Source organism: Dermacentor variabilis, chromosome 2 (genome assembly GCF_050947875.1).
Source record: "Dermacentor variabilis isolate Ectoservices chromosome 2, ASM5094787v1, whole genome shotgun sequence".
Classification (NCBI taxonomy): Eukaryota; Metazoa; Arthropoda; class Arachnida; order Ixodida; family Ixodidae; genus Dermacentor; species Dermacentor variabilis.
Window position 1 is genome coordinate 254370475 of NC_134569.1, and position 17096 is coordinate 254387570.

The following is a 17096-nucleotide window of genomic DNA, read 5'->3' on the forward strand; positions in this document are numbered from 1 at the left end:
CAAGCGCGATAGCCGAAAGTGGACGTGGAGGAACCCGAACGGCGAGACTAGAAATGAAATAGACTTCATACTCTCCGCTAACCCTGGCATCATACAAGATCTGGATGTGCTCGGCAAGGTGCGCTGCAGTGACCACAGGATGGTAAGAACTCGAATTAGCCTAGACCTGAGGAGGAAACGGAAGAAACTGGTACATAAGAAGCCGATTAATGAGTTAGCCGTAAGAGGGAAAATAGAGGAATTCCAGATCAAGCTACAGAACAGGTATTCGGCTTTAACTCCGGAAGAAGACCTTAGTGTTCAAGCAATGAACGACAATCTTGTGGGCATAATTAAGGAGTTTGCAATGGAAGTCGGTGGTAACTCCGTTAGGCAGGATACCAGCAAACCATCGCAGGAGACGAAAGATCTGATCAAGAAACGCCAATGTATGAAAGCATCTAACCCTACAGCTAGAATAGAACTGGCAGAAATTTCGAAGCTGATCAACAAGCGTAAGACAGCTCACATAAGGAAGTATAATATGGATAGAATTGAACATGCTCTCAGGAACGGAGGAAGCCTAAAAACAGTGAAGAAGAAACTGGGAATTGGCAGGAATCAGACGTATGCGTTAAGAGACAAAGCCGGCAATATCATTACTAATATGGATGAGATAGTTCAAGTGGCTGAGGAGTTCTATAGAGATTTATACAGTACCAGTGGCACCCACGACGATAATGGAAGAGAAAATAGTCTAGAGGAAATCGAAATCCCAAAGGTAACGCCGGAAGAAGTCAAGAAAGCCTTGGGAGATATGCAAAGGGGGAAGGCAGCTGGGGAGGATCAGGTAACAACATATTTGTTGAAGGATGGTGGACAGATTGTTCTAGAGAAACTGGCCACCCTGTATACGCAATGCCTCATGACCTCGAGCATACCGGAATCTTGGAAGAACGCTAACATAATCCTAATCGATAAGAAAGGGGACGCCGAAGACATGAAAAATTATAGACCGATCAGCTTACTGTCCGTTGCCTACAAACTATTTACTAAGGTAATCGCAAATAGAATCAGGAACACCTTAGACTTCTGTCAAGCAAAGGACCAGGCAGGATTCCGTAAAGGCTACTCGACTATAGATCATATTCACACTATCAATCAGGTGATAGAGAAATGTGCGGAATATAACCAACCCTTATATATAGCTTTCAATGATTACGAGAAAGCGTTTGATTCTGTCGAAACCTCACCAGTCATGGAGGCATTGCGGAATCAGGGTGTAGACGAGCCGTATGTAAAAATACTGAAAGATATATATGGCGGCTCCACAGCCGCCGTAGTCCTCCATAAAGCAAGCAACAAAATCCCAATAAAGAAAGGCGTCAGGCAGGGAGATACGATATCTCCAATGCTATTCACAGCGTATTTACAGGAGGTATTCAGAGACCTGGATTGGGAAGAATTGCGGATAAAAGTTAGTGGAGAATACCTTAGTAACTTGCGATTCGCTGATGATATTGCCTTGCTTAGTAACTCAGGGGACCAATTGCAATGCATGCTCACTGACCTGGAGAGGCAAAGCAGAAGAGTGGGTCTAAAAATTAATCTGCAGAAAACTAAAGTAATGGTTAACAGTCTCGGAAGAGAACAGCAATTTGCAATAGGCAGCGAGGCACTGGAAGTCGTAAGGGAATACATCTACTTAGGGCAGGTAGTGACGGCGGATCCGGATCATGAGACGGAAAAAATGAGAAGAATAAGAATGGGCTGGGGTGCGTTTGGCAGGCATTCTCAGATCATGAACAGCAGGTTGCCATTATCCCTCAAGAGAAAAGTATATAATAGCTGTGTCTTACCAGTACTCACCTACGGGGCAGAAACCTGGAGGCTTACGAAAAGGGTTCTACTCAAATTGAGGACGACGCAACGAGCTATGGAAAGAAGAATGATAGGTGCAATGTTAAGGGATAAGAAAAGAGCAGATTGGGTGAGGGAACAAACGCGAGTTAATGACATCTTAGTTGAAATCAAGAAAAAGAAATGGACATGGGCAGGACATGTAATGAGGAGGGAAGATAACCGATGGTCATTAAGGGTTACGGACTGGATCCCAAGGGAAGGGAAGCGTAGCAGGGGGCGGCAGAAAGTTAGGTGGGCGGATCAGATTAAGAAGTTTGCAGGCATGACATGGCCACAATTAGTACATGACCGTGGTAGTTGGAGAAGTATGGGAGAGGCCTTTGCCCTGCAGTGGGCGTAACCAGGATGATGATGATGATGATGATGATGATTAAGTGAAAATGTAAAATACTCGGATCTCGGGATTTCCTTCTATCCATCGAAAGAACAGCCGACAGAAAACCATTCTACAAAATGAATCAAGAGGCACCTATCTCGATTCAAATTATCCATGCACGACACACCCCAGTATTTCTCTCAATAAAGAAAAGCACAAAACAAATGTCATAACCACATGATAGATGATAGGGCACGTTCGAAGAATGCGAAGCACATTGTGTTCTCCGCAAGCGTTTTTCAGTAAAGATTACGCCTGCATAAGCTGCAGTTGCCGGGAAGGGGCAACTGTAGCATACGAAGCAGGGAGTGACGTAACTGCACTTTCATACGTAAAAGAAGGACCCGCCTAGCAACTTATTTCATTTGTGTTTTCATGGGGGAAGGTCACGCATAGTGAGGAATCCCAAAGAGCAGCGCTAACATGATGAGCGGCGACAGCTGTGCAATATGCCCAACTGCGCCGCGCTCAGGCTAGGCAGGACGCGGCGGACACAAACCCAAATGTGGCAATCACTGCGCGCAGTTTTGCATAGGTTTCACATTAGCTAAAAATTTCTCTAAAATATGTCTCAGTGTTTTCCGTGGCAATAACATAGCAGTTACCAATATCGTTTAAAAAAAATCAAGTTTTGGTACAGTGAATTTCATTGTCTCCCTTTCAACCATTTCATGTAGTGGTTTGCTCAATAGTTCAAGCCTACGTCACGTCGATCCATGGGATCAGGTGATACCACAGCTTCTCTGGCCAACCACCTCCACAGCGTGGATTGGAGCACAAATGTTTTGTTCCCTCCTTAGGTAACCAGTTGGTTATAGCAAGGCACCGCCTTTTGTGATGTCGTAGAGATTTTCCTTGTAATTTCTTGCTTTCCATTCTTGCGAATCTCCATGTTTACTTGGATTCCTTGTATCCTATTCGTGGTCTCTGGTTCTCTCTATTTGATAACCCCTGGTTGTGTTCTTACACTTTTCAATTAGCCAGAGTGCCAACTTTTTTGAGCTTTTCTTCCATTCTGTGTTCTCAGTTTTTCAGGTACAAATAATTGTGTGCCCATCTGTGTGTGTCCACCCAGCCATTTTCATCCATATTCCTGAGTTCTTCTTCCAAAATATATGTGCTCCTCAATTGTCTTAATTCAAAAGAGGCTCCACGCATGTTACCCTGCACACATTAACCGGCCCACGAATCTTCGGTTAACTTCCAACCTGACAAATTATCCGACTTTAGGCACAGAATGGCACTTACGAACGTTAACACTGCAGCGATTACTCCTTTCCTGCTTAAATTCACCACATGATTATTAATGTGGCCCCAATGTGGTCTATGTTATATTATTGCTGCACACCACTTTCCATTTGTTTTCAAATTATCTTGGCAAGTGTTTCAATAAGTATTCCCTCTCTTTATGTACACGCCCACGCTACAGGTCCTTAAATTATTCTCCCTGTTTATTAGCATAGGTTTCTGTTCATAGCACATATCCAGCACAAGAGAACCATTGTAATCGGTATATCCGTTTGTCACTGCGGCCCGGCCTAGTTCGAATTGGTTCATCGTGACCTTAATCACGTGATTCATCACGACCTTATAGGCAAATCAGCACCTGGTCCCAACAAGGTTACGAACAAGACTCTACGAAACCTCGATGATGCATCGATAATCGCTCTTACGGCATACATCAACAAATGCAGGCAAGCAGGTCGCATTCCAGAGGCGTGGAAAAGCTCTAAGGCAGTGCTGATGCCGAATCCAGCCAAGCCGTTCAGCCTCGATTATTTGCGGCCCATTTCCTTCACATACTGCGTTCGTAAGGTGATGGAGCACGCGTTCCTCTCCCGGATCAACCGCCACCTCGAGGACACTGGAGCATACCCACCCACTATGGTGGGCTTCAGGCCACACCTCTCCAATCAAGACGTCATGTTCCAGCTCTACCACCAAATTTTGAATGACCAACTAGCGGCAACCGGGCCATCCTCGGCCTAGATCTGCAAAAGGTATTTGACAATGTAGCACATGCAGCACATTCCTTCTCCTGCGTCCATTACTTGACATTCCTTGTCGCCTTTTCCTGCTTACGCCACCGACATCATCACATCGTCATCATTGTCGTCACACTGTCGCGCAGTCTGCCAAACTGTGTCCAACAACTTGCGCAGCCGCTTTCGATGTCAATTGTATACGTCACAAGTGTAGGTCATAACTAATGCTTGCGTGAGGAAGACATTTGACTTCTGGATTCGGCATTTTTGCCTTCGTTTTAAGGTTTCTAAAACCATCATATGTCTCGACAGTTTGTCTATGGTGAAATCCTTAAGTTGCAATGGCACATACCCGAAAAAAAGCGGCGTCTATTCCAGCGAGACAAAATATCATCATCAGGAGTGGCTCATATCCCGGTAAGCAAGCAACGATACAATGGCTGGATATGAATAAAAAAAAACGAAGCAAAGACAGAACGAGGGAAAGAAAGAAACAATGAAATAAAGAAAGGAGAGAAAAACAGGAAGAAACTAAACGAAAGAAAGAACGAAAGGAAGAACGAAATAACCTTTAGCAGTGCATTAGGTGCTCGCATGTGTCGTTGAGGAGGTTGACTTACAGCGCCATGCGTTTACTTCACACTGCGGCTTTCTTTTTTTTTTTATTGAAGTGAATATTAGGAGAGGTTGGCGCCTTTATGGTGGCACCGGCTACTCCTTGTCACTTGGCAAAGAAGTCTGAGCCCTCCGATCGTGTTACTTAATGCGCTACCACGTGTGCAGCAGGCTTTCACCTTCAAGTGTTACAGGAGTGTAACATGCATTATAGCATGCATATATATATATATATATATATATATATATAGTTGTCAATAGTGCTCACGTATTTTTGTTTCGCTTCTATCTTTCTCACATTTTTTTGCGCTAGCATACGCAAGTTACAGGCGCAACTGCACTACGCCGATGTGCATTTGAAGCTGAATTCACACAACGGACTGAATTGCACGGACGAGCATGACGTTACTGTAATCGATCCGTGCTTGTGTGCGGTGTGATTGAGTACTATTTAGCCACGTACTGTTTGTATGCGGGATTAGTCCATCGTGTAAATCCAGCTTGGACGGCACCCTGCGTAATGCACTGTAAGCATAAATTGGAAGTAAACAGGAGCGAACGCCTGTTATGCGTAATTACACGGAAGTGCTACCTGTATTACCTCGGCAGCAGCCGGTTTCTAAACACGGAGTAGTGAAACGTGTACGCTTTGGAGTATGAATATGGCCGCTGCTACAGAGGCCCGTGAATCTAGGCATGAAACAATGTATTGGACTAGTTTCCCAATTTTCGCTCTTGAATTATTACCGACAGCACCACAGTACGAAACTACGAAACTACGAAAGTGGCGAAATAAAGCACGAAACTACGAAAGAGGCACAATGTGCGTATGCTCTACATTCATTTTATTGATTTCAGATGGAGACTATTTCAACGCCTCCTCACATATGCATTTTATCATTTGTTTTTCTTCATGGGTAGAAAGACTAAATGCCACTGCCTGGAAGAGTAATCATTTAACTGCTAATGCCTTTGTCACTCCCTCCCGTTGTCTAGATTGCGCTGTTTCTCCTGCCAAAGTAACAATAGAATGATCATAGAGGTGCTCCCTTTAAAAGCGATATATGGCTAACTGTGCCTGAATAGTTACAAGTTCTGTGAAAAAGAAAATATGCTCCACAACCGTGCTATTGTGGGTTTTCCTGGCGCAAGGTGTAGCGCAAACAGAAAGAAGTTCACCGGACGTGGCGCCTCTCAGGGACAACAACCACTCCGTGTTGTTCCTTTCTTCGTCGCGTGTATTCCCTGCAGTAACTTCCTCAATCGCTTGTAAGCGCACTGCTCCGAAGGTAATCGCGGAACATCGTGTAATTGGTGCACGATCCTCGTTACCAACTTGAGCCTTTACTACATCCCTTGCAGGATGAAGGCCTACCCTGGAGATCTGCACCTCTGTCCTCGACGTTATGTAAGGTGGGAAGAGAATTAAAACAATTCGCAGCTGTCACGGAACACAACATAAATACAGGGCAACATTTACAGTGCACGAAGACAGCGGCGAGCATTGCAGAATTTATTACCCTAACAAAAGGGTAATAGTGACTGTAATAAAGCCGCATAAAAATGAGAAATAACAGCGGCGCAATCAACCAACTTCAGAAATGATGATGAAAAATAAAACAGTTGTAGGCTGACGTTTTATTAACACATAAAAAAATCAACGCTGAGTAGGTTTTAGTCTTCCGGGATTTAAATGTGGAAGTGACGAAAAAGTAAGCAGAACAGCATGCATGATGTTTGCTGGGTTATATGACAACAATGGTAGAACCTTCACTGCATGTGGCGTTCCACGGGTTGACGTGCGCGTGCGCCTAACGTGCGTGCGCGCGCGTGCGCCAAGGTGCGCCATTTGAGCAAGGGATACGCGGCGGGAGGCCACTTACCGTCCGCCGACAGGGCCAGGGACATGGTGACGACGGTGATGTAGGCGAAGCAGATGGAGTCCAGCGTGATGCCGAACCAGCGAGCCGTGCAGAGGAACATGTACCAAGCCGACGTGTGGTGGTCCTGCTTCAGGTCGAACATGCGCTCGAAGGTCCGCTGCGCGTTGAACGCTCGGATGGTGGTCAACCCGTACAAGGAGGTGCTCAGGTGGGAGAACACGGGGCTGCGTGCTAGAGTGGTGCACACAAGACGCGTCACGGCAAGAGACATCACCGCGTCAAAAGAAACCTAAAGGAAAAAAATGAGGGCACTGGGAAGTTCCTGTTCTCGATTGAAGCTACAGCCCTGGCTTGTGACATAACACCGCGTTTAGATGCCACATACGCCATGCATAGACGCTCCCGCACTCATGCGTAAGAGCTGCTCCTATTAGTGTTGACAACTTCCTCGTGCCATTGTATCCTGCTGGTGAATGCAGACGTCTTAGAAATAGGTTGTGCGGAAAAATAGGCAGTAAATATACCTTCCGATGATCGCCCTCGGCGCACTCTATGCTCCTTTTGCACAATAGGGCGTTCCGACATTTCCTCTTTCACGATCGATTGATTCAATAATGAAGGTGCTGCAGAGCAGGCATCGGGTTGCTGTATTCAGTATTATCAGCTCGAAACGTCGTTCACTAAAACCAGGAAAATTTCGTGGGTCGCGCTGCCGCTTAAAAAATGAGACGAAAATCAAATAGTGCCGAGAGCAAGTAGATCCATCTTAGACAAGTAGATTTATAATTAAACCCTTCGTCGCCCTCGTTCCCAAACTGCTCCAACTACCAAGGCGCAGCAAAGTGTGCCGAAGTTCCTGGTTAGGCCACCGTTCTTGTTGAACCTGTGAATCATCAGTGCGGGAACTCTATCGAAATAAATTAGCCTTAAATGCCTCTTTGAGGAATGCAAGGTGGATGGAGCTAAGTGGGGAATGTTGAGGCGCATGCAGTCCTTACTGAGAGCGACATTCACATTTGCAGAGTCCTGCACGGAAAGAAGGAATACAGGGTAGGAGTTCTAATGCATAAGGATACATTTTAAGAAGTTCAAATGATGCGAAAGACGAAGGAGGCAATGTATAGTTCCTTCGGTGCATTTCCTCCTTTCCGCTGCGAATTCCTTTATTTCTACAGCGATAACGAAAAGGTAGCAATCGTTAACGTTAATTGAGCGCTTGTACATCTGACACAATACGATAACCGCAGCATTCACGATAAATGAGTTGAACGGTTTTATGCTGACATTTAATTGACAGTTAAAAAGATCAAGGCTGAGTACGCTACAGTCATGAGTGATTTCAATGCTAATGAGTGGGAAAACGCAGGCTACAGCAGAAAATTAGCAATAATCGCATTTGTTCTAGAAATATAGTTATTGTTCGTGACCATTGTCGCGAGAGGAAAAGCGAGATAATTCATCCGGCAGCGCACGGCACCTCTACTGAAGTGCCCACAACGACCACATGTGATCGCCAGGGCTGTACAGGACATACCTGTGGCGAAGGTTCTAACTGTGGGCATCACAACTTTGCGTGCACTGAATATGCAGTCTCGCAAGCTCCTTGTGCCCCTTAGGCAAAGCAGTCCACCAGTTGTGCATGTGTCAGGCATTGCGTCCAACGTAGTGGTAACTTGTCATCCGTACAGCAGGCGAAAAGGGCTCAGTCCTGTAGTTTCGTGAAGCCTTGAAAGCGAATGTGATGCATGGCAGCACATGGTCCAAGTTCTTGTGGCCATTGGTGACGTGCTATCGTGAGCAATATGAGCGGGGACACGCGAACGTGTGGAAAATAGCCTCGAAACCGAGTTAAGCGATAGGCAGAGGGCGCTGTCGAAAACAGAGGGGAAAGAGGGACGCTCATCCGCTAACTGTTGACACTCCCACCGCGCCTGCGCTTGTCAAAGACGGTGGCTTACAGTATTTCACTAGCCGCCGATAGCCGATAAGACGGTTACGTGCACAGTAACTTACAGCGGGGAATATTGTTTTCAGTCATGATTATTTAAAGCTCTTAGGCGCCCGTTCCTGAGTTTAGAGTAAGGTATATTCAGATATACTCCCGTCGGACTTGATGTAAACCTTATTGAGCACATCGTGTCACGCGTTCCAGATACACAACAGATTTTCCAGGGAATTAGCTCTCGAACGTTTACAATTTAAAAGAGTGCTGGAATTGGTCACGCTTCGGTGCACGAGTTATCAGCAACCGCAACAGCCAAAGCTTTATCAATGTGCGCTGGTGATGCGAAGTCAGGCACACTGTATACAGAGACGCATGTTGGGAGTGCCAACAGTCATTAGAACAGCGTCCTCCTTTTCACTTCGTTCCTTTCGGCGGCCGCCACGTACCGCCGATAGCAGGGTTCGAGGCTATCTTACATGCGCTCCTGTATTCCCGCTCATATTGCTCACGATAGTACATGGACAGCATGTCAGTAATTGTCTTGTTTAAGCCCTCGGTTAGGCCATTGGTTTCCGGATAGTAAGCAGTAGGGGCGCGATCGGAGATCTTTGTTCGATACGCGTGCTGTTCGGTTGCTGCAAAGTCATAAAGTGGCCAGTATGCAAAATTTGTGAGAACGGGAGGGAGAGAGCAGTCAATCCGCAAGCGATGAACTCCCCGAAAGTTTACTTTCCTCGTTCGTCGTGTGCTTGCAGGCAATATACTACGAAATGAAATATTTCTCGTCTTGCATTGAATGATATCCTTGTATAAAAAAAATTATTTTTTCTTCGCGCTTAAACACGTTCTGAAATAGTAGTACGTATGGGTACTATAAGTATTAGTTTCCCTGCGTGGTCCCTAGGTGGTGTCGTGCACAGCGAGGGGGGGGATGAAACAATGGTAATAGTTGCGAACATTTCAAGTGGCGACAACATTCCACTAACTCGTTGACCCCCGATGATAGAGTTAAGTTCACCGCACAATCAACGTGCTGTTTCTTTCGAGAAACGAAAGCCACTCTGGAATTCGCTTTTGCAGAACGCAGAACTTGCAGAATGCAGAACTTTGTGGAAGGCACGCGGGTCCTAGCGATTACTCTGGAGCGCTTGACGACTGATGTATAAAAACGCGCTTGACCCGCTGATGAGATTTTCGACGATCGCCGACTATGTTCGCCACTATCGTTGTGCTTTAAGTGTAGCCTGTCTTTGCGGGCACAGGTTCGCCCAATAAAAGCTAGTTTTGTTTTTCACAGTATTGCCACTGTGTTCTTTAACGTCACTACCACGTGACAATATATATAGCCGCAATGTAAACTAGCCGGTATCGAACGCCAAATGCCTACCCACATACTCAAAGACCTCGCGCACAACTACTGCCACTTACTTGTATTCAAGAGTTGTGCGACTCCCAACGACATCCTTAAGGAATGGTAAATAAAAAAATTATGGTGTTTTACGTGCCAAAAGCAAGATCTGATTATGAGGCACGCGGTAGTGGGGAATTCCGTTGTAATTTGGACCACCTGGGGTTCTTTAAGGTGTGCCTAACCCTAAGTACACGGGCGTTTTCGCATTTATCCCCCATTTAAATACAGCCGCGGTGGCTAGCATTTGATCTCCCGACCTCGTGCTTTGCAGCCCAACCTCTATATCCACTAAGCAACTATGGCGGAAAAGGAATGTTGGCAGTTCGATGGAGGTGACAGCCGGCACGTGGAACAATTTGTTCATATCCTCATTGCCTGAGAATCGGTACCAGTCTTAGAAAAATAACACCGCAGAGTACACTGTATTTAATGTGATGGAGTTCGCGTCCAAAATTTTATTTCCGAATCACGCTGCAACGACTGATGACCAGGCACCTCGCTTATATGTGCAGTCGCCTGACAGTTGCCGGGCGTTGGCGTCCGCCACAGTACCTACTTGACCTCTCTGCAACACTTTCCGACGTTGTCACCTTATTTCGCACCATTGGGTTTCGGCTGAACTGCTTCAACAGCCAATTTATTTGTTCGGAATTTGGACTGCCAACGTTGCTTTCTTTTGTCTTTAAGTCATCCTTTATATATTAGCTAGTACTTTCCTGAAATTTCCAGCGGGTTCACCTTTCCCAAAATGCCTGAAGTTTTGTCGGCATCTATTCAAATCTTGGGGGATCTTTAATAGGCGTTGAACTCACAGCACGGTCGCCTGACCATGCTGCTCAAGAAGTCATTTTATTTTCCTGAGGTCTTTTGCAAGCTTCTGCCTTCTTGCCATTCATCAACTTCCTGATTTCCCTGTCACTTATATCCCATTTTGACGACTACGATCCCACGGACGTTGGAAGTGATGAAATGGCCATGGTATTGAAGCCGTTTAGATCAATTCTACTGTGGACATGACAGCCGCTTTGGTTCACTGCGAATGAAAATATTGTATTAATGAGCGCCAATCTTAAGCATATAAATTCTGCGGATCCCCCGCACTGTGGCAATCGATGTAAGAGAAGCTTTTGTGTTGTTTGCTTTTATTGACGATAATTAGTGGTAATGCTGACTGCGAATGTATAATTTCTTCAGAATTTGTGCAAAACGAGAACCGCGAGTTGATGGCAAATGTAACTTTGCGTCCACCACTGCTGCTTGTCTGCGTAGTACACAACATACAGCGAGACGTGTTTGCTTGAGGCGTTGTTGCCGGCCATGGTTTATAAGGTAGGGATCGAAACAACGACGTCGAGGGATGCCATAGCCACACAGTTACCGCGGTGGGCCCGGAAGCGTTGATTTTACGTGCGACCGCTTCCTTATTATTGGATAGACTCTACGGTGACCTAATGTGCCTTTGCATCTGCACGCCCTGTGTCAATAGTCCACTTGACGAATCTGCATAGTGTTTATTTTTGAGAAATAAGAGAAACGTACAGTACCGTGCCTTCCACTTGGCCCACAACTGTTGTGACTATAGTAGAAGAGTTTCCGTACATTCGTTTCCTTAACGTAACCGTTTCCTTGTCACGACCTTCCCTTCTGTATGGGAACTGCGAACGAAGAGTGGCAAGGGTGTTATTCACTCGTTTCGCGAATACCCTGGTTCTACCCATTCTCCCCCTCTTCTCGCTGCCCCCTTTCTATTATTCTATTCACCTCTCTTTAGAACTTGCACGTTAGTAGAGCGCTAAGTGCTGCAGTTCGAGCGATGCTTTTGCGGAGGGCCACACGAAATTAGAGCTCTAAAGAGGCTAATGTAAAGCCTCCCAGGGAGCTCCCGAGAGCATTGTGCACATGTGACGCGATGAAGAGCTCCAAACGAGTTTCTCGCGTCGCCATTCCTCTCTGCCCCATTCCTTCCATAGCCAATAACCAATAAAGAAGTCCGCAGTGGTCTATATTTGGCCCACTACTATTCCTGCTTTATATAAATGATTTACCCGGTTGTTTATATTTTACGCTTACGACACCACATTACTGGCAACCGATCATTCACTAACTTCTCTGACTACTAAGCTAAACACTGACATGAAAAATATTTTAACGTGGTGCCACCTTAACTCGCTAAGAATAAATCCTACCAAAACGTCTTTTATGCTTTTTCATTCGAATCGTAGGACACCAGAATTCATTCCCACTGTCAACCTAAACTCTCTTGACATCAATGCAGTAAATGCATGCTCATTTCTAGGTAGAATTCCTGACTCTTAAAAATTCTTGTAACTTAAAGTTTCCAAGGCATATCGCCAAATTGGAGCGCGAGATTTCTCCTGGTATTACAATTTTACTTAAAGCTTGGTATTATTTTAGCAAACCAACATTGATAACCTTGTATCATTCTTTTATTCACAGCCATCTCAATTATTGCATTACAGCGCGGGGTAACACATATCCAACTCATATAGCACCACTACAGCATTTGCAGAAACAAGCCATCCGGATATTGTCGCTCAGCTCATTCTACTACAATGCTTTTGATAAGCTTCACAACCACAGAATACTTTCAGTAAATAATATTGGTAAATAGGAATTAGCTGTAATGTAATTTATGGTTACACGTAATCCTCCCGCACTAAATATATTTTCAGGCTACTTCGGTTAACTTACACCGCACAAGATTTGCAGCTAACAAAAAAATTTTTTGCCACTAATACATACTAATTATGGAAAACAATCTGGATGTTTCACAACAATATCTACTTGGAACAGAGTCCCACTAGATGTCAAGCGCTCTTGGGCTTTGGGATTGTTCAAAAAAAATATTATTCACTTTTCTACTAGATAGCCAAATAATCCACATATCTAAGCTATACACTTCACTCCTGCTCCTTTGTCTTTCGTTTTTGCTTCTTTTCTAGTTTTTTTTTGCATTTGTATCCCTTATAAGTATATTTAGTTTGTTCTGCTGCGAATGCCTTAACTATGGTTTTAATTCTACGAATAGTTTTTGACTTTATATTATTTCGCAGTCTGTACTACGTTTACTTGGCATAATCTTCCACTTAGTGACTACTATATTGCTCTTTCATGCTGTATAAATGCTCTCATGTATATATTTTCCAACAGGAGGTCCCCTTTCAGCCACATGCTCAGGGACCTCATTCTGTATATGTATGTAAGCATGTATATCCACTTATTTAAGAAATAGACTGAAACTCAAATAGAGACTGTTCGTGTTTAAGTAACGTTGTAGTCATTAACGCACTTTATCTTCCTCTGTATATACTCACCATTCCTTCTCGCCAGTGTCTGGTTGAGTGTCGCTCATGCTTGAAGAAGAAAGAGAGTGCCGTTTGCCAGCTGAGCAACTGTCATACATAAGTGGTAGAGGGTGCTCTTCGATCTCCACGCCCTTTGCCCCTTCATCACCCCCCTCCCCCGTTCCTTCCAGCTTCGCTGCAGCTCTGTTCGGGTCTCCGGTTGTGTAAGCTACTATTAACTCCCAAAATTAGGTGCCCACAAAATTTGATATTTGCCGCCTAATATCCATACTGCCTCTTTGTTGTGATGTTGCTGTAAGTGTTATATAAAAAATTAATTCATGCAAAATATCCACGCAGTTTTCAAGCACCAGCACGAATTTCAGCTGATTAGATCAACACAGCCGGCTCATTATTAAGGGTAACTTTATAAATTTCAAGCAAAACCTGAAATTTGGGGAAGTTCTTTTAGTTGAGTCTTTCATTGCTTGTGATGCGTTATGGTAATTAGTAAACTAGAATTGCATGGGCACGCTCTAATGGAAACCTACCTTTGCCATAGAAAATGGTAGACCCAGTTTCATTCTATGCAAATGTTACTTGGATGCGACAAATCATAGGATAGACCGCACAAGTCAACCCTGCGCTCTTTGCGTTTCATTCTATAAGTAAACTGCACCAAAAACGTCTTCATTCCTTACACTTTCATGAATGCGGACGACTTGAACGCTTCGTTTTCTTGCTGTATATTTAAAAGAAATCGAGCAAAATAAAACAATTGCCGCTTACATCATGTAAACACTTACCCAGTGTACTTATTTCATGCTAATGAAGCCGCCTTTCTGTATCTCGTTATCAGAGGTGCGTTAAGGTTGAAGACAACTACTCACTCACTCCCTCCAGACGCTTAACGTCTCTGGCTGTCCTCATGTAGAACCGGCGTAGGTAGAAGAAAATCACGAATAGGATCAGAGTGGGGATGATAATCCAGGGGCTGATAACTGCCACCACCACCAGAACACCCACCAGGTTCAGGAATATCTGCGAAAGTTCAGTGGCCGATGTGCCTCAGCTATGTCGCATCTCAAGAAGGGCGCCTTCCCCCGAAGTAACTGCGGGTTCGATGAAAACCAATACTTACAAATGTGATGTCCAGGCCGGTCGGTGGAAGAAGGTCATCGATGGTACCCAAGTCCTTGGCAAAGCGATTTTGTATTCTACCTGCAATGCCCAATCGTTAGGTGTAATCATACTCACATTACGTAGCACTACTGTAGCCGCAAACCATGCCGAACCAAGCAATGAGAAGCAGAAGTCCTTTGGCCGTTTTTTGAATACCTTTCACTCTCAGTAAACTCGCCCGCTCCACCTTTAAGCTTCGCTGTCTCGATGCGTGCTGCATTCAATCGCGGTTTCTATATCCGGCCGCGTGGTAGCATCTTGAAGGGGCACGTACAATGCGAAAACACTCACGTCTAAGGTGCGTGCTAATGTTGAAACAGAATTGATTGTAGGCTTACTTGGTGCTTCCTAAAAGACGTGTCTTTTGCCCCAGGTTAAAACACACAAAAGGAACACACATACAAGACAACACGTGCGGCAATTCGAACTGAATTTGTTTGGGCGGTGGCCAATGAATACATACACAAGTGAGCAATTACGTACAACTTATTATAATACCAGGAAGCCGTTACATTATTTGATAAGCACCTTGCCATGTAAAAGAAATTATATATACGTAAGCTAAAAGAAACAGGAAACGGGTCTTGTTCTTATTGTGAATTTAAAAGTTACTAGTGCATTTAGTTCATTTATATGTTTTACTACTGGGAAAGATCGTAAGCCTTCTGCTCTTGAATATCGTACGAAAATTGAAGCACCAGAAGCACTGGCAGGACTTCATAGATTGTATTTTACAATTGTGTGTTCGCATTCGTTTAGCACACGAAAGATGAACTACCTCAGGAAACACGTTGGGATCGATATTTTGGGAAACAGTGTTCTGCTCATTTGTCGACAGTTGCACAACAGGTGGCAGTGTCGCCAACAAAATCCTTGAAAAGATATTCGGCAGCACACAAAAACATTGCGTTAACTTGCGCACCCTTTGGCCCCCGTTTGCCCCCATGAACCAACTTTCAGCCAAGACGTGTAAGCATGAACCACTCTGGTGCAGACAGTTAGAAATGGGCTAGAAAATGGGGCGAAAATATTATATAGCAACGGAGCAAAATTTGTGGTTCTGCGCTCGTATTGAAAAAGGAGCTCATATGCCAGAATTGCTTGCAAGAATAAATTCCAGCCAATGCTGATACTGGAGATTAGTGAAAGCAAATGACGGATGTGCCCCTGAATGTTAAAGTTGTGCCATCGAAAACCTTTCGTGTCCTTTAAACGCACCATACAGGCGTACAGTAACACCAGCCGTGACAGTGGCTGTTTGAGTTGCTGCGAAATATTCGTAAAAGTATAATAAAGCAGAAATTACGGAATAGCTGTACTCGTACATCGATACTTGACATTCTAGATGTTGCATGGCGATTTCCCTTTGTGATTTAGCCCGAGTAAGTACATTTGCACACGCCTGTTAGTCTGAAGGAACAAGCGTGAGTCTCAATTTCGTGAGACTGATCCCGATTGAGTCAGGTGGATTATGATTTAGTAATGGCGAGCCCTAAGCCGATATCCTACGTTAGAAAACAACCTTGACTCACTGTGGTTGCTTTGTTGCTATGGTGTTGGGATGCTAAGCCTGAGCTCATGCGATCGAAACCCGGCCGCGGCGGGTGCATCTAGATGGGGGCCAAATGTGGCAACATCATCATTATCATCATCATCAGATAATATCAAAATCACTGCAGGACGAGGACCTCTACAGGCAATCTCCAATTACACTTGTCCTGTGCCAACCGATTCCAACCTTGCGCCTGCGAATCACACCACCTATTCTCACGCCATCCACGACTGCATTTTGCCACTCTTGGCACTCATTCTGTAACTCTAATGGTCCACCAGTTATCTAACCTACGCATTACATGACCTGCCACGCTCAATTTATCTCTCTTTCTCTCATAATGTCAGTTAGAATATCTGCTATCCCCATTTGCTCTTTGATCATCACCGCTCTCTTCCTGTCTCAACGTTATGCCTATCATTCTGTGTTCCCTCGCTCTCTCTACGGCCCTTAACTTGTTTCGAGCTTCTTTATCAGTCTCCAAGTTCCTGCCACATATGTTAGCACCAGTAGAATGCGCTGATTCTACACCTTTCTTTTTAGTGATAATGGCAAGTTTCCAGTCAGGATGTGATAATGTCTGCTATATGCACTGCAACGAATTTTTATTATTCTGTAAATATCCTTCTATTGATCAGGGGACCCTGTTTGTAATTGACCTAGGTAAACATATTCCTTCGCAGACTCTAGGAGCTTACTGGCGATCCTGAACTCTTGCTCCCTTGCCAGGCTGTTGATCATTATCTTTGCTTTGTGCATATTAATCTTCAATGCCACCCTGACACTCTCTCTCTCTCTTAAGGCCCTCAACCATTCGTTGTAACTCGTTCACAGTGTTGCTGAACACCACAATGTCAGCTGCAAGCCGAAGGTTGCTGAGATATTCGCCGTTGATCCTAACTCCTAAGCCGTTCCCATGTAGTAGCTCCCATACATAGTA

At 44.7% G+C, this 17096-nt stretch overlaps 1 protein-coding gene across 2 annotated transcripts in view; it reads right to left on the reverse strand.

Moving 5' to 3' along the window:
* LOC142573242 (ATP-binding cassette subfamily C member 4-like) overlaps positions 1–17096 on the reverse strand; it is a 495730-nt gene that overhangs the window by 149981 nt on the left and 328653 nt on the right. For both annotated transcript variants that reach the window (XM_075682847.1, XM_075682846.1), the window contains 3 exons: positions 14564–14643; positions 14313–14463; positions 6762–6992 (listed from right to left, as the gene is read on the reverse strand). In XM_075682847.1, the coding sequence (XP_075538962.1) occupies positions 6762–6992; positions 14313–14463; positions 14564–14643 (462 nt within the window). The remainder of the gene's footprint in view (positions 1–6761; positions 6993–14312; positions 14464–14563; positions 14644–17096) is intronic.